An 18,694-nucleotide genomic window follows, 5' to 3' on the forward strand; every position below is an offset into this window, starting at 1 on the left:
TTGAAAACCGTTTTCATATGTGGGCGCTACTCACGTAAAAATAAATTTCTTATTTATTTATACACTGTTTTAAAAAAAAAAAAATGGGTCACTTTTATTCCTATTACAAGGAATGTAAACATCCCTTGTAATAGAAAAAAGCATTACATGTCCTCTTAAATACAAGATCTGGGGGTCAAAAAGACCTCAGATCTCATATTTAGACTAAAATGCAATAAAAAAATTGTCATTTGAAAAAAAAAAAAAAGAAGGTGCCTTTAAGACACATGGGCGGAAATGATGTTTTGATGTCGCTTCTGCCCTGCTATGCTGACGGGTGGGGGCCATCTTGCCCTCACTCGTATCCACACCAATAAGAACACGATCGCCTCCGCAAACGGCTCCGGTAAGCGGCGGAGGGCGCGGGAGAGGGGGCCTTCTCTCGCCGCCAAAAACGGTGATCATGCGTCGAATCCGCCGCAGAGACCACTGTTATCTATCTTGAGAGAGAGAGAGAGAGAGAGACCCAGGACTCGCATACAAAAAAACGGAGAGGCGACCATTTTTGGGATGCCAACAGCTTCACCGCAGAGTCTGCAATTTCTCCAAGGGAAGGAAGACTCTGGAGAGTAGAATCAACCCCAGGTATTCCAAACGCTGAGTCGGTACCAGGACCAACTTCTGGATTTTTCACACCCAACCAAAATCTCGGAGGGTCTGGCTGTCTATTCACACATCTACCTCTAATTCTGAGCCAGAAGCTGCTCTCAGAAGATCGTCCACGCAGCCTACGATGGCAATGCCTCACTGTCTTAAAGCTAGAATCAGGGCGAGCACCTTGGTGAAAACTCTTGGTGCCGACGCTAGGCCAAAGGGAAGAGCGACAAACTGATAGTGGTCTTCGCTGATCACAAAAACTTCTGGTGACCTGTGCAAATTGGGACATGCATCCTTGATGTCCAAGAACGCCAGAAAGTCCCCCGGATGGAGCGCAGCCCCCACCAAACAAATTGATTCCATACAGAACTTCCATACTCTCACAAAGGCATTTAGGGCTTTGAGGTCCAAGACTGGATAGACTCCGTCCTCCTTCGGGACCACAAACAGATTCAAATAAAATCCCTTAAAACATTTACCCCGCAACTTAGCAAGTCTTGCACTGCCCCCAATAGGGCAGACCAACGAGCCGAAAGGAGAAGGAGATTTGAGGGAAAGAATCTGTTCGGCGGACAGGAAAGAAACTCGATCTTGTACCCCGAAGTGACCACCTCACAGACCCACTGGTCGGAGAGTAGGGAGGTCCACCGAGTCGTGAACCTGCAAAGCTGTCCCCCCCCCCCATGAGTCAGGTGGGGGCAAAACTTCATGTGGTGGCGGGTTTGGTTGCCGGCTTGTTCGGCTTACGCACCCAGGGACGTTTCTGTCTCCCAGCTGAGCCTTTGTTAGCCTGGGAGCGTCTACCCATGGGCCCCGACGGACGAAAATACTGCTTCTGCGTGGGAAAGGAAGGACCTGGTTATGGCGTGGCTCCTTCCCCTTGGTGGACTGAGGGAGGAGAGTGCTCTTACCTCCAGTGACATCTTTAATAATGTTGTCCAGCGAGGTACCAAAAAGTCTCCCGCCCTTGAAGGGTAAATCAGCCAAAGCTTTTTTGGATGCTTGGTCAGTGGACCAGCATTTCAGCCAAATCCAGTGGCACAATACCACCACAGATACAGAGGCTCTGGATATCAAGGGGGCTGCATCCAGAGTGGCATCACAGACATATACAAGGCCCTGGACCAACTGGTCGGCCAGTCTTACACACTCTGGAGGGAGCTGATGCTCCTCCACAGTCTGGTGCACAATCTTTGCCCATTCAGTGAGAGTCTGAGACACCAAAGTTGCAGCCAAAATAGGCCACAACGCAGACCCCAGCAGGGTAAACATGGAGTGGGTCACCGCCTCGGACCTCCTATCAGTATGGTCCTTGAAAGCAGGGGTCCCTTCCACAGGGAGAGTGGTCACCTTATTCAACCAAGTGACCGGCGGGGGGGGGGGGGGTTTAACCCCCAGAGGAGAAGTCCATTTTTTTCAAGAGGCTGTCCTCAAAAGGGTAACGGACCATCAGGCGCTGAGGGACCACAAAGGACTTCTGCGGCTTTTCCCCATTCCTTATCTATGAACTTGTCAAAAAAGGAAACATAATGAAAAACGTTTACAGACCGGTCCGACTTATGCGACTCAAAAGAGACTGACCCCTATATGGACGCCTCAGCTGCACAATCCAGCTTAAGGGAGTCCCTCACAGCATTGATAAGCGCACTGACAAGTGCCCTGTCCTGCACTGACCCAGGCAAGGGGTCTTCCTCACAAGGTCCTGGTCCACATCCTCTGACAACCCAGAACTGAGGTCCTGTGCCGCAGCCAGGCCCAGGTCTGAGTCAGAGCATTCCCCAGGAGATGGCGGGGGCGCTTTTTACCCCCCTTATGCCCGCATGCCACTTCTACCCTGGCAACAAATGATTCCAGGACTGCCGAAAAAGTGTTCATGGGAACCGAAGGTGCAGGGGCACCAGCTGCCACCTTTGGCATGTTTGGGGAAGAATTACCCGGAGTCCCCCCACAGGTCTGCCCTGGTCGCAGCAAGCCCTTTAGAGCAGAAGGGGAGAATAGGAGAACCCCCTATCCCAGGAATGCCCAGCTGTTCCAACACGCCGAGCTAGGAGGGACTGTACATACCCGTCCATGCACGGACCTGCTGGTGCGTTCCTCACAGGCCTACAACCGAGTTGGAGTAGCTGTCGGCCCAGTCCACTGTGAGTGAGACTACAAAACAACCAAGTCATGTGTGGACCTCAAAAAATAAAATAAAAAGATTTCTTCAGGGCACTGGGCTCAAAAAGGGAGCCACGTCTTTCTCCTCTGCTAGGCAGAAAAAAAACTGAGGCTGCATTCTGCAGAGCGGAGGGTTATGTCCGGAGGGACCGCCCCCCAAAAATGGGGTTAAAAAAACAGGTGGTGAGGAGACATCGACTCACTTTCTCATCACCACTGTCAGCCACCGGATACCATACGAACATTCAGCAGCGGCGCTTCATGGGGAGGTCAAGGAGTTACCAGGAGGGAAGCCGATAAATGCACAGCCACAACCACAGGGGATCGGTGGTGGCTGGGGTTAAATCGGACGTGCTGGGGGTCCAGGAGCTAATAACAGAGAAGGAATGTAGGTTCATGCAATATTTGGAGCTGGCCAGCTGGAGGCAGCGCTGTAGGCCCATACAGACCTGGGAACGAAAGGGTTAAAGCATCAGATTTTTTAAATACTGTAGTTTTTCACCATTCCACGGGTTTACACAATTTTAGAGCGCAACATATTTGGTATCCATTTACTTGGTATAACATCTCCTATATTTTGCCCAAAAAAAAGTGAGCATTATATTGTGCTTGTGTACACTAAAATAACGTATTTTTTTCCTGAAAATTTGCATTTAAAGGGGTTGTAAACCTTTGTGATTTTTCACCTTAATGCATCCTATGCATTAAGGTGAAAAAATAGGATTTTTGTACTCACCGTAAAATCCATTTCTCCGAGTTCATAGACGGACACAGCCTTCATTGACCTTAGGGTTATGCTTCTTCCTACCAGGAGATTTAGGCAGAATTCTACAGCACTTAAGGTGTTAAAACCTTTCCTTAATGCCGCTCCTCCCAGGGGGCGTGCCTCCCCCAGGCATAACCCACACCCTGCTCTAGCAGCCTCAGTTCGTAACAAGCAGTACAAACAAAGGAGGGTGGGTGCTGTGTCCGTCTATGAACTCAGAGAAATGGATTTTACGGTGAGTACAAAAATCCTATTTTCTCTTTCGTTCATAGACGGACACAGCCTTCATTGACCTTAGGGACGTCCCCAAACAGTGTAAAAAAATTAGAGGGGTGGGAAAGTAACACAGCAAAAACAGGTTACACCCCAAACAAAACCGAAGTTTCTCAACGGAGAAACTCCAACCATAAACTGCCGCCTGTAACACCTGCGGCCGAAGGAGGCATCAGAAGATACACTCACATCCACCTTATAAAACTTTGAAAAAGTGTGGACCGACGACCAGGTCGCAGCCTTACACACCTGTAACACAGAGGCTTGGTGTCGGAAAGCCCAAGAGGCCCCGATCGCCCTGGTCGAATGCGCCGTGACCCGAAAAGGGGGCGCCCGCCCCTTCAGGGCATAGGCCTGAAGCACAACCAGTCGGATCCACCTGGAAATGGTGGCCGACGAGACTGCCAGGCCCTTACTGGGACCGGACACAGACACGAACAGCGAGTCCGACTTCCGGAACGGAGCTGTCGCCGACAAGTAAACTCGAAGGGCCCGAACCACATCCAGAGAATGTAAAGTGGCCTCCTTCTGGTTTTTCGGCTGAGGACATAAGGATGGAAGAACAATGTCCTCGTTAATGTGAAAGGCCGAAACGACCTTCGGAAGAAAAGAGGGCTGCGGGCGCAGCACCGCCTTATCCTGATGGATGACCAAGTAGGGGGCCTTGCAAGACAAGGCCGCCAGTTCAGACACTCGTCTGATAGAGGTAATAGCTACCAGAAAGACCACCTTCTGCGACAGAGTCAGCAAAGGGATCTCCCGAATGTTCTCAAAGGGGGCATGCTGAAGCGCCGAGAGGACCAAATTCAAGTCCCATGAAGGCAGTGGAGGGCGCACCGGAGGGGCCACATGGCGGACCCCCTGCACAAACGTGCGAATCAAGGAGTGCACCGCCAAGGGACGCTGAAAGTAAACAGCCAGAGCAGAAATCTGACTCTTGATCGTGCTCAAGGCAAGAGCCTGGTCCACTCCCCACTGCAGGAACAGCAGGATCCGGGACACCACGTAAGTACGGGGGTGCCACTTCATCACCTCACACATAGAGATGTATGCTTTCCATGTATAATGTTAAATTTTCCGAGAAGTGGACTTCCGTGCACGCAGCATGGTAGAGATCACCGGGCCCGACAGGCCCCGGTCCTTCAGCACCCGGCTCACAACAGCCACGCCGTTAAAGCCAGTGACCGTAAAGCAGGATGGAAGATCGGACCCTGAGACAGGAGATCTTCCCTCAGGGGTAGACGCCAGGGGACGTCTGCCACCAGACGTACAAGGTCCACGTACCAAGAGTGACGTGGCCAGTCTGGGGCGACCAGGATTGTTGGAATCCCTTCGGCATAAATCAGGGAAGGCGTAAATCAGGTGATAATGACCCCAGGGACCCGCCCACGGGTCTTTTGACCTGGCCACGAACCGTGGCACCTTCCGATTGAGACGGGACGCCAGAAGGTCCACGTCTGGAGTGCCCCATTTTTAGGCACAGGTTCTGAAACACCTCCGGGTGGAGAGACCACTCCCCCGGATCCAGAGTCGTGCGACTTAGGAAGTCAGGCTTGCCAATTCTGAACCCCCGGAATGTATACGGCCGACAGAGCCGGAACGGATCCTTCGGCCCAGCGAAAGGATGTGCGCGACCCCCATCGCTGCAACAGAACTCTGTGTGCCTCCCTGATGATCAACCTACGCCACGGCCGTGGCGTCATCGGACAGGATCCTGACCTGTCGGCCCCGTAGATCCAGGAACCACCTGGCAAGGCAAAGCTTGAATGCTCGGAGCTCCAGAACGTTGATCAGTAGGCAGGACTCCACCTGAGTCCAGTGCCCCTGGGCTGACTGGGTGTCCCAAGCGCCCCTCCCCAACCGGAGAGGCTGGCATCCGTCGTGACCACTGTCCAGTGGCCTGCAGAAAAAAACGACTTGCCGGCCCGAAGCACCGGAAACGCCAGCCACCACACCAGGGGAGACATGATTAGATGACTCAAATGAATCTGGTAATCCAGAGATGACGGAAGCCAGTCCCATCGTGACAGCAATTCCCTCCAAAGTACTATGGCGTGGAATTGGACATACGGAACCGCCTCGAAAGAGGCCACCAACAGACCCAGAACATTCCAGCAGAACCGCAGAGATGACCGTTTCTGGGTCGGCAACTGCTGCACAGCAGATAGAGTCTGAATTTTTTTCCCGTTAGGAGAAAAAAACACTCCCGCCCCGGCAGAATCCAGGACTAGTCGCAGGTATTCCAGTCCCCGAGACGGAATCAACCCTGATTTCAGGACAATCCAGAAACCAGCCGAACACTCAGAGAGCCTGACACGTGATAGACACGGCTCCACCAAAGCAGAGCTCGAAGAAGCTCGTAGGAGAATGTCCTCCCGACATCCCATGATAACAAACCCCCGCTGTCACAGCCGGGCCAGTATCGGGACGAGCACCTTGGCGAAAACCCGCCGAATGGGAAGGACACCAATTGAAAATGGTCCCCCCTAACCGCAAAGCACAGAATCTCTGGTGCTTTGAGGATACGCGAACATGTAGGTACACGTTCATGACATCCAAGGATGCCAGAATGGAGTGCCGCTATTACCAAGCGAATCGACACACCTGAAAGTTTGCACCTTGACAAAACAAACGAGGGACTTGAGGCCCAGGATCGACCGGGCCCCATCCTCCGTGGTGACACAAACAGAATGGAGTAAAACCCCCGAGACCGTTCCAACGAGGGAACTGGCACAAGCAGCACTCCCCTGACCAGAAGATCCTGGATAGCCCCTGACAGAGCCAACCGGCGAACCGGAGGAGGCCGGAGGGAAAAAAAAACCTGTTTTGGCAGACAAGAGAGAAACTCAATCTTGTGCCCCCAAGGAAACCACTTCCCCAACGGTCGGAGAGGAGAGACCTCCACCGGGCCACGAATGTGCGAATCCAGTCTCCCACCCGAGACACGGGCGGGAGCAGACCCACAAGCGGAAGCAGGTATGTCCGCAGACTTGTTAGGCATGCGGCATCAGGTGCGCTGTTACCCCGCGGCAGGGATTTAAGCACCATGTAGACCTACCCCCACCGCACAGGGCGGGCGAAAAAAACGCTCGGAGGTAGTCAAGGAGGGTCCTTGCGTAGGGCAAGGTCCCAAGCCCTTCCCAAACTGTGGCAACAGCAGGCGCTTACCACCCGTGGCATCCACAATGATGCCACCCAGGGAAGTCCCAAAAAGGACCGTTCACCCATAAAGGCCATCACCAAGGCCTCCTTAGAGGACTAGTCCCCAGACCAGCTCTTCAGCCACACAAGGCGGCGCAGAACCCTGCATAGACGGAAGCTCCAGAACGTATCCATGGCCGCCTCGCAGAGAAAATTCAGACCCTGAACTATCGCTCAGCCAGGTCCCAAGAGGACTCGGAAGCGTCCCCTTCTTCCAGCTCCTGCAGCAGGAGCTTCGCCCTGACAGTCGGGGCCTGACCAGGGCCCCGGCCAGAGCCGAACCCACCACCGTGAATAGGGAGCGGGCCACGGCCTCCACTCTCCTATCAGCGGGATCCTGAAATGCAGGAGCCCCTTCCACAGGCAACGTGGTGGCCCTGCACAGTCTGGACATAGCGGGTCCACTGGCGGAGGAGAGACCTACTTTTTTTTTTTTAAATCCCCCTCAAGGGGGTAACGGGTTGCAAAGGTTTTTGACAAACTTTTTGCGGTGCATCCCATTCCTTGTATCCCTTCAGCAGTGCGTGGCGGTCTGCGGAACAAAAAGGTAATGACACGGTGGTGTCTCCGCCACATCCTCAATTTTTAGAGTCTCACGCACCACAGAAAAAAACAAGAGCTCCAACAATTTTTGCTGACACTGCAGCAGACATCCTCACTATACATGTGGGTCAAGTCCGCAGCCTCTGACAAACCAGAACCAGATTCCATGTCAGAGACATCCCCAGAAGCAGGCTCAGGGGGGGGGGGCGCTTTTTTACCCCCCATCCGGGCACTAGCTGCTTCAAACCTGGCAAGAAAACCCAGGATAGCCACATAAACAGATGTGGCAGGGGAAGGGACGCTAAGGGTTAACTCAGGCCTAGTGGAGAGGGAGACCTGGCTCAGGTTCCACAGTGCCAGCGCTGAGACACCCCCCCTGCAAGGCAGGACAAAAAAATCCCCACTGGTCACCTCCCTGCAGCTAAAGGAGAACATGGGGGCCTCTGGTACTCACCACCCCACCCGTTGCAGCGTGGTCCGAGAAGGACAGGGTGTGCTGAGTGCCGTGCAGCGCTGTGTCTGCTTTCTGAGACACATCGGAGGAGATTGCAGCACCAACAGCCGCCACACGAGGCAGACGAAAATATGAAGATGGTCACGGAATGCTGGAAAAAACAGCATAGGACTACAAGAAAATGGCCGCCGGGCTATATAAGGCTAGGCTCCGGCAAAATGGCCGCCAATGACGCAGATTTAATAAGACAGTGACTTTTTTTTTTTTTTTTTTAGCAAATGTCACACAGAAACACCTCACAGCACACTGCAAAGGCCCAGAAGTGAACACCACAGCCCCCTGCAGTGACACACACACAGCCCCTGCTACACCCGGGCCCAGTGACATGAGCCCCAGAGAAAAAAAAAACCCTCACAGCCGTCACCCAAAAAGGGGAGGAGGGAGAGGAATAAGGGAGAGAGGAAAGCAGGGAAAAAACCCTCAGTCAACCTCCCAAGGGAAACATTCCAGCCAGACCACTTATCTGAGTAAGGGGCCACTACTTACCTGTCCTGCGACTACCCAGCTGGAGGTATCCCAGACAGAACCAACGTCCGCGAACGGCATGGCTGTCGGCCAGACACACTGTGACAAGGCCATAAAAGACCGGTCATATGTGTGCCCTAGAACCGAAGTTCCCCGGCCGCCCCTGGAGCAACGGGGCCTGTCGTGGACGTTCCAAAGCTGAGCTGAGGGCCGGCACACGCTCGAAGGCCGAACATGGGGGGACTACAAGGGTCGAGGACCCAGCCTGTCACCCAGTCGGCTGTTGATAGAAGAATCGCAGGATTCAAAAATGCAGGAACAAAATAATAAAAGCGAGAAAAATCGCAAGAAAAAACTCCAGAGTCCAGGAACTCCAGAGAGAGCCTGACTCTCCTGTCGTTAGGCAGAAAACAAACTGAGGCTGCTAGAGCAGGGTGTGGGTTATGCCTGGGGGAGCCACGCCCCCTGGGAGGAGCGGCATGAAGGAAAGGTTTTAACACCTTAAGTGCTGTAGAATTCTGCCTAAATCTCCTGGTAGGAAGAAGCATAATCCTAAGGTCAATGAAGGCTGTGTCCGTCTATGAACGAAAGAGAAAACACCTTGCAGTGTCCGACCCCCAGCCCCCCACCCGTTTTACTTACCTGAGCCCCGAATTTCCATGGGCGCGATCCCGCGTCACTCTCTCCACAGCTTCTTGACTCTTCATTGGGTAGATTGATAGCAGCGCTTCCCAGAGGGGATTATCTAATGCAGGGAGGAGCCGAGAGAGCCGTCGTGGCACAACAGAAGAGGACAATCAGGGCCACTCTGTGCAAAACAAACTGCACAGTGGAGGCAACTAATTGTTTTTAATTTACAACCACTTTAATAAAGCACTGTGCAAATATTGTGCGACAAAAAAATGTAACTGCCATTTTATTCTCCAAAGCCTCTGATTATCATTTTTTTGTATAGCGTTTAGGGATTAAGTAATTTTCTGGCAAAAATAAATAAAAATCTGATTTTTACATGTATGTGAGAAAAGTCAGAATTAGTCAGTTTTGACATTTTTAAAATTGAAAATATTGGATTCCTATATTTTATCAGAAAAGTAAAAAAAAAACAAAAAACATAAGCGATGGTGTAAATATACATTGTGCCCACCTGTTACAAAGCTGAAAAGTGACTGTATATGCGCTCTGTCTTTAAAATAAGATCGACTGAGGCCATTCCATATGATGTCAGCAACTCTGCGGATTAGGTCTCGACCAGATGCACCATTTTCCTGAGGATAACAAGACAAATCCACAGCACCCCTTGTTTGAGCTGTAAAGCGGGCATGTAGTGCTTGACCCACAACTAAATTCATGTTTGGAAAATAAGACCCTCCATACTGAACAAACCCTTGCTTTGCATGGTCATCTAGATTCTTTGTGTTATCCTTCCCAGGTCCAATCCGTGAACTTTCTTTCGGACTAATGTCCTCTTCAACCATCATTTCCAGCGCATCTTTCCCTGCTTTGCCTACTTCCTTTTTTGCAGGCTTTGCACCAATTTGTTTGGAAATTATATCCTTTTCTTTGCTTGCCTGAGTCCCAACACCTCTTTTCTTTGCCAAATCATTCCTAACTCCTCTATTTCCTTGTTCCGATTTACAACCACCTTGGTTCGCCTGGCTGGTTAAGTCTCCATGTTTTGCTTTTTTTCCATCACCACTCATTTTAGACAGTAGTTCATGGTCTCCTGGTATACTAGTTAGGTTAGCTGGAATTACTCTATTAACTGCCAAAAAGTGCTCAACAAAGCCAAGAGTTAGAGAAAGCAAAGCCAGGTCAGGCTCAGGACGTGAGAGTTCCCATTTGAACAGGTTTTTAAGCGATTCCAGGGAGCAAAGCGGGAAAAACGACTTCTGGGTGGGCAAAAGTCCCATATCTATTAAGCTGTGCCTGCAGGGGGAAAATAAAAAATGATTAGCGCATACAGGTTATATAAAATGTAATGATTAAGCAAACTCATTTAAAATTTGAAAATCTTTAAAACATGTCATGTCAAGCTCAAAAGACCTTTGTAGCTTGCATGCAGGGGAAAACATAAAAATAAATACCCCATCCTGGTTTTCTACTGGAGGCAGGGCTCTGCTACTGGCAGACCTGTATTCTGGACCTTTAACCACTTCAGAAGATTTACCCCCCCATGACTAGCCCATTTTTCGTGATACAGCACTGTGTTTTTTTTTTTTTTTTTTTAAATCAAAACAACTTTTATTGAGGATAGAAAATAAATGAACAGACGGGTGATAAGTGCAACATGCACTGCAAGTACAAATCAATCCATTTGACATACTGAGGGACATGCAAAAGGAGAACGGGGAGAATAATGAGGGAAAATTGTTTACTTGGAATGGGCTGCGGGGCATCTAAAGCAACAGCGGGATAGAAAGGGAGGAGGGGGGGGGGGGGGGGGTTTCCATGAAAGGAGCAGGTGTTCACTGAGCAGAACCACATCTAGTCCACCGCATTACACGTGGAAGAGTCCTCCAGCGACCTGTCCCAAATATTATTATACTTCTTTGGGCAGCCCCTGCGGGCATACATTGCTTTTTTGTAGGGGAGAGTATTGTTGACGGCTCTTGCAGAAATATATTTAAATACTTTTCGCTTTCATGGAGCGAGAGGAGCCCCAACACACATTGACAGGGGCAGAGGGACACAGGGGAACCCATGCGGTCATGAAGGAACCGGACCACCTGGGTCCAGTACCCTTGAATAGGAGGGCAGGTCCAGAGCAGGTGAAAGAAGGAGGCATTGGGGTGGCTACAGCTGGGGCAGTTAGGGTCGTGGTCTCGCCTGTATTTGGAGATGCGGTAGGGCGACAGGTAGGATCTGTGGAGGATAAACCTGTGGGTAATGCGGTCAGAGAGCTTGGGGGAGACAGTTTTACAGCAGGGGTTGACAAATTTGCTTGAAATCTAGGAGCCAGAAAACGCGCCCCGTCCCGACGAGCTTGCGCGCAGAAGCGAACACATACGTGAGCAGCGCCCGCATATGTAAACAGTGTTCAAACCACACATGTCAGGTATCGCCGCGATTGGTAGAGCGAGAGCAATAATTCTAGCCCTAGACCTCCTCTGTAACTCAAAACATGCAACATGTAGATTTTTTTAAATGTTGCCTATAAAGATTTTAAAGGGTGAAAGTTTGTCGGCATTCCACGAGCGGACGCAATTTTAAAGCATGACATGTTGGGTATGAATTTACTTGGTGTAACATTATCTTTCAGAATATAAAAAAAAAATGGGGATAACTTTACTGTAGTCTTATTTTTTAATTAAAAAAAGTGTAATTTTTTCACAAAAAAAGTGCGCTTGTAAGACCGCTGCGCAACTACGGCGTGACAGAAAGTATTGCCATTTTATTCTCTAGGGTGTTAGGATAAAAAATATATATAATGTTTGGGGGTTCTAATTAGAGGGAAGAAGATGGCAGTGAAAATAGTGAAAAATAACATTAGAATTGCTGTTTAACTTGTAATGCTTAACTTGTAATACCAACGGCCACCACCAGATGGCGCCAGCTTACACATCTGGTGGTAATAACTTGTAATACCACCAGATGGCGCCAGCTCACAAAAAAAAAAATGTTTTATTTTTTTTTGCCCCCCTTCCAAGCCAAGTCACCAGGACCCTATTTCTAGTCGCGATGGCGACCTGGCGCACGGGATTTGTCGAGCCCTGTTTTACAGTTAGTAAGGGCTTCCTCTCAATCCCCGTCAGTCACAGCGCCCAGGTCAGGCTCAGAACGGGTTTTTAACTGGTAGGCAGTGGTGGTTGCCATGGGCTGCAGAAAGCATGTGTAGAGTTGGAAGATGAGTCTCTTGTGGTCTTTTCCCGACACAATGTCAACTAGCAGGGGGACCTCGAGGGCTGGGATGGAGTTACCGAGCTGCGTGTTGAGTGCGTGTCAGAGTTAAAGGAAGCGGAAGAACATGTGGTTGGGTAGTGCGAAGTTGTCCTTGAGTGTTTGGAACGGCCTGACCGATCCGCGAGCCACAACCTGCGACAGGTATACAACGCCCTTGTCGATCCACAAACCGTGGTCGGGGATAGAGGCAAGTTCGGGTAGGAGGGGTTTGTCCCAGATGGGTGTGTGGGAGTGGGGGGAGGGTGCCCTGCCGAAGCGCATAGCAAGCTGCCATATTTTGCAATGGTGGAATAGCATGTGCCCTCCATCGGCCCGGGGCAGGCCACGGGGTCCGCAGAACAGGAGCTGGAAGGGGTGACACAGAGGGCCCGGGGCATGCGAGCAGACCAGGGCGGAGTACCGGTCCCTGTCAGAGTGGTTGTAGTGGAAAAGGTGCGAGAGCCGGGCCGCCAAGTAGTAGAGGAGCACGTCAGGGAGCGCAGCGCTGCCCAAGTCGGCCGGGCACTTCAGGACCTGCCAGGACAATTTGTGCCGGGAGGAACCCCAGACAAGTGTTGAGGATGGCCTCCATGGCTTTAAATGTACGTGGAGGGAGATATAGAGGTGCCTGCCAAAAAACGTAGAGCAATTTGGGGAGGAGGATCATTTTGACCAGATTAATCCGGCCCATTACCTCGAAGGGGAGACGGGACCATATCTGCGTTTTCAATTTTAAAAGGGCGAATAGGGGTTCAACATTGAGGGTGGTGTAGTCAGAGAGGGACCTGGATACAGTGACACCAAGGTATTTAATGGTGCTGGCTCTAACCAGGGGGAGCGCGGCCTGATCGGAAGTGGGGGCACCCGCATCTAGAGGGAGGATTTTGGACTTAGTCCAGTTTATCCGAAGCCCCGAGTAAGTCCCAAAGGCTGTGATAACCTGGAGAGCTGTCTGGAGTGAGGGGCCCGCGTCGGCAAGGTAGAGAAGCATGTCGTCGGCGTAGAGGCTAATAACCTCAGTCAGCCGACCACAGCGTAGGCCCCCGATGTTGGGGTGGGCCCTGAGAGCGATGGCTAGGGGCTCCACTGCCAGGGCATAGAGCAGGGGTGAGATGGGGCAACCCTGGCGCTTACCACGGGAGAGAGGGAAGGAGGTGTAGACCCTGCTATTAACCTGGATGCGCGCCGAGGGGGACCGATAGAGAAGTTGGAGCCACTTGATAAATTTTGGGCCAAAGCCGAACCTGCAATGGCATTCCCACAAGTAGCTCCATTCAACGGAGTCGAACGCCTTGGCAGCGTCTAAACTGACTACCACCCTGGAGCCCACATTCGTATGCTGGGCCTGGAGGTTCATGTGGAGCCGCCTAAGGTTAAAAAGCCACATTTTTGCCTGGCATAAACCCGGACTGGTCAAGGTGTCTGAGGCGAAGGATAACTTTGGCGTAGGGCTAGGATCTTGGCCAGAATATTGATGTCGAGCAGGAGGAGAGAAATGGGCCTATATGATTCAGGGAACAGGGGGTCCTTACCCGGCTTGGGGATGAGTACAATTAGGGCTTCGCCCATTGACGCCGGGAGGGAGCTCATTTTGAATATGTGCGTGTATAATTGGCAGAGCCGTGGGATAAGGGTCTTGCCGAATTGCTTATAAAACTCGAGGGGCCGGAGGAGACAGTCGGAGCCGGGGCCGTGAATATGGGGAGCAGTGCTAAAGCCTCAGCGACGCATTCCTCTGTGATAGGTGACTCCAACATGGCCCCCTGGGGGGGTGCAAGTGTGGTGATGTTGACGTCCCGTAGAAATAGAGAGCTCATCTTGGGTGTGTTGGGCAGTTGAGGAGTACAGCTCGAAGTAAAAGGACCTGAACTCCACGGCCACCTGGTCAGGATCTGTTATCTTGGCTCCGGAGGCCAGCTTGGGGGAAACCACCACCGGGGGCTTATGATCCAGGTGGGCCAGGTAGGCGTGGAGCTTGCCAGCACGCTCGCCAAATTTAAATATGCGCTGTTTGCTAAAGAAAATGCCCTGCTTGGCTTTTTCAAAGTGCAGCTGGTCAGTGAGTCTGGTCTGCATACGGACACGGGCGGCATTGGCTACAGTGGGGTCATTTTGGAACGCTTGCTCAAGGGTGTCAAGACTCTCCTCTGCCTGGCAGAGGAGTGCCTTGGAAGTGGCCTTGTGTCTGTTAATTTGCGTGGTCATAATCAAACGAGCATGCATCTTGAAGGTCTCCCAGACAGAGCCAAATGAGACGGAGCCAACGTTCGTGCGAAAAAAGTGATCCCACTCGAGCCGGACCGAATCCAGGTCGGATAGAGAGGTGAGCCAGAATGGATTCAGTTTCCAAATCCGGACAGCGGGGGGGGGCCGGGAGCCGCAGTGTGATCCAGTAAGGGGAGTGGTCAGATAGCACTCTGGTGCCAAAACCCGCATCGAGGAGGTGAGAGAGGAGAGGGGGAGTGAGGAGGATGAGGTCAATGCGGGACATTGCGGAGCGCGAGGGGGTGAAGCAAGAGAAGTGCGTTTGTGTCAGGTGCACGTGTCGCCACGTGTCTGTAAGGGCGAATTCTGCGAGGAACTTGCCGAATCTAGTAATGTCGGGTGTTGGGGGGAGAGGCAGTAGGGCTCAGTCTGTCAAGGCTTGGGGCAAAATGAGAACCTCAAGGCCCCCAATGGTTGCATGCAAAAACAATGACCTGCCCTGGGGCCCGACTGCAGGGTGTGGAGGCAGAACTGCACCGTCTTAGCGACAACAATCGCAATTCCACGGGAATTAGAGGTGTATGGGGCCTGGTACAGCCAACCCATCCAGGGCTTTTATAACCTTTAATGCGAGTCCCGCGGGAGTGGGCGTTCCTAACATGGCGGTGATTGACGTTTTGACAAAAAAACGAGCTCCCCCCCGTCACGTAAGCCGCGTCACGACTGGCGAAAGGAGCCGAACGGCGATGCGCAGGCGCAGTATAGCACCGACTCGCCGTTCGGCTCCTTTCGCCAATCGTGGCGCGGCTTACGCGACGGGGGGAGCTCGTTTTTTGTCAAAACGTCAATCACCGCCATGTTAGGAACGCCCACTACCGCGGGACTCGCAACCCGGAGGACACGGGTGAATAGCTGTACCCAGGTATGTACAGCAGCAAAAAAAAAATTAAAGGCATAATCGTATTGTAATGTGGGGGGGCAGTGTAATAGGGGAAAGTCGTTTTTAGGGTGAACCACCGCTTTAAAACACATGTTACATTAACAGAGTTGAACCTGGGCGGTCCCTCCAGACATAACCCTCCTCACTGTAGCATGCAGCCTCAGTTCGTAACAAGCAGTACAAACCTAAAAAGGAGGGGTGGGTGCTGTGTTCGTCCATAGACGACAGTGAAAAGGATTTTACGGCGAGTACAAAAAATCCTATTTTCTCTTATCGTCCATGGACGGACACAGCTCCTTAAATCTTGACAAGTGGGACGTCCCCAAGCAGTGTCAAAAAACGAGGGGTGGGTATTATAATCAGTAAAACCAATTTTAACTTCACCCCAAAACAAGCAGAGCTCCTCAACGAAGGAGGTGCAACTTTAAACAGCCGCCGGCAAAAACTATCGGCTGAAAAAATCATAAGATGCTCTTACAGCAACCATGTAAATTCTGGAAAAAGTGTGAACGGACGAGCAAGTCGCCGCCTCGCACACCTGTGAGACCGACGTATGATGTCGGGGAAAAAAAAAACAGGAAGCATCAATTGCCCTGGTCGAAAGTGCAGTGACCGGAAAGGGGGGGCCCGCCTCTTAGGAGAATAGGCCTGTATGATGGCCCGCCTGATCCACGAGAAATGGTGGTCGACGAGACCGCCAGGCCCTTTTGTGGACCAGACACCGACACAAAAGAGAGTCAGAAGCTCCGAAACTGAGCCGTAGTAGGCTGATATACCCGCAAAGCGCGTACCACGCCTAAAGTATGAAAGGTCGAAAACCTCCTTCGGAAGAAGGGAAGGTCGCGGGTGCACCATCACCTAATCCTTATGGAGGATCAAGCATGGCGGCTTGCAAGACAAGACCGCCAAGTCAGAAACCCCTCTAACAGAGGTAAAGGCCACTAAAGGGGCCACCGTCTGAGATAGTGTCGAGAAAATCTCTCTGTTTCCAAAGGAAGGTTCCTGAAGAACCGAGAGCACCAGAGTCAAAACTCATGGGGGAAGAGATGGGCCAAGAGGGGAAAGTATATGACAAACCCCCTGCACACAAAAAAAGGGGACCCACTAGGGAACGGGCCGCAAAAAGGCCACTGAAAGAACACAGCCAAGGCTGAAACCGCCAGGGTACCTCCGCTACCAGGCGCCCGATATCGGCGTACCAAGGACACCAAGGTCAATCTGGAGCGATTAGAATCATCGGGATCTCCTCAGCCTCCACTCTGTGGAGCGGCCGAGGAAGCAACTACCATGGAGGAACGGCAAAAAGTCGCCGATACAGACCCCACAGGGCCACCAGAGCGACTGACGCGTCTGTACCAGATCACTAGACCTGGCCACTAACTTTGACACCCTTGCGGCGGAGACGAGCGGTCGACCACGAGAAGCATAGCCTGATCGCCTTAAATAGTAGGACAATGAACAGTAGACAGCACCTGGTATTCCCAGGCGGTCTCCCACCCAGGCACTAGCCAGGCCCGACCCTGGGTAGCTACCGAGACCAGACACATTCAGGGAGGTGTGGCCGAAGGTCCACGCAAGTTCAGCGACTCAGGGCCGACTGGACCCCCCAGTTTTGTGAACCCCCAGGTTCACAACCCGTTGTGGTATATGTAGCAATATGTTGGGTGTGATAGAGATATATATTTTGTGACAGGAAGTCAGGTAAATCTGTGGGTGTTGTCACAGATGGGAGATACACTTCTGCCTTGTTTAGACAATACACCAATTGTTATTAGGCGTCGGCTGCAAAAGTAGCCAGAAAAGGTCTAAGGGCGTTGGAAAACTTCAGCTGTTCAGAATGAGGCCATTAAGACCTCTAAGTAATCCAGAGGATTTCCACTGAATTGATGCATCCTAAGGCTTTGTGAGTGAAGGAGAGCAGTAGCTGAAAGTCTTCTGAGGAGGTGAGGAGGAAATAGATTTTTATGTGTGATAAAAATCAAAAAGAGGACTATTGTTTTTCTGCTGTATGACCAGCAGTGTCTGCCCAGCACTAGGCTGTGCCAGACTCCATAGATAGTTTCCTGTGTTTCCAGCAAGATGGAAGAATAAACCCAAATCTTTGTTTTCAACCGTCTTCGACTGTCTGTCTGTATAAATTCAGTGTGTAGTGAACCCATCCAGGGGGGTCACACACCCCGCTATCGAGCTAACCCCTTACACATGGTGGAGAATGCGGGCAGTTAAAGTAAACCCAAAATGGAGGAGATACTGAAACAGCTGGCTTTAGCAAATGCAAATCAACAACAGGCAAATGCAAATCAACAACAGACGAATGCAGGTTTGCAGCGGAGCATTGCAGCTCAACAACAGCCTCGCAGTTCAACAACAGGCTCACCAGCAGCAAATGGAGGCCATCGTGAAACAGCAGACCGAGGCTGGGAGTCAGGCCAGCAACATACCGACTTTTCGGGTAAGACACTTATTGCCAAAGATGACTGCAGATGAGGACCCTGAGATGTTTCTGACCACGTTTGAGAGAGCAGCGGAAAGAGAGAGTTGGCCTAAAGAACAGTGGGCTGGACTAGTGGCCCCCCTATTATCTGGAGAAGCCCAAAAGGCATATTTTGATTTGGAGCTTGCAGACGCAAAAAACTATGATCGATTAAAAGAGGAAATATTGGCACGTTTCGGTGTAACCCTGGATGTCCGTGCTCAGCGGGTCCACAATTGGAGCTATCAGCATAGGAAGCCACCTCGGTCGCAGATGTATGACCTCATCCATTTGGCTAGGAAATGGCTGCAGCCAGAAACTCTGTCCGGACCAAAAATTTTGGAGCGAGTAGTCATGGACAAATTTCTTAGGTCTCTTCCTAACACCCTGCAGAAATGGGTGAACCATGGTGGTCCGGAAACCGCAGACAAACTTGTAGACCTGAGACGCACAGACTTTTCACCCCAAGACCAGACCCTCCCCACCTATAGGTAAGACTGCATCAAGGGATATGGGTGGAGAGAGGTACCAAGGAGCAACTAGAGGAATTATCGGGACTACTGCTGTTTGGCGAGAGCGGCCTGGAAGACCCATCCCACAGGAGAGGACCAGAAGGTTGATTTGTTACCGTTGCCGGGA

At 51.4% G+C, this 18,694-nt stretch overlaps 1 protein-coding gene across 2 annotated transcripts in view; it reads right to left on the bottom strand.

Annotated features, from left to right (window-relative positions):
• The window catches only part of MEN1 (menin 1), a 714,178-nt gene that overhangs the window by 672,672 nt on the left and 22,812 nt on the right, over positions 1–18,694 (bottom strand). For both annotated transcript variants that reach the window (XM_040328762.1, XM_040328763.1), the window contains exon 2: positions 9,703–10,484. In XM_040328762.1, coding sequence (XP_040184696.1) covers positions 9,703–10,468 — 766 coding nt within the window. In that variant the 5' untranslated portion in view covers positions 10,469–10,484. The remainder of the gene's footprint in view (positions 1–9,702; positions 10,485–18,694) is intronic.

Source organism: Rana temporaria, chromosome 11 (assembly GCF_905171775.1).
Source record: "Rana temporaria chromosome 11, aRanTem1.1, whole genome shotgun sequence".
NCBI classification, from domain to species: domain Eukaryota; kingdom Metazoa; phylum Chordata; class Amphibia; order Anura; family Ranidae; genus Rana; species Rana temporaria.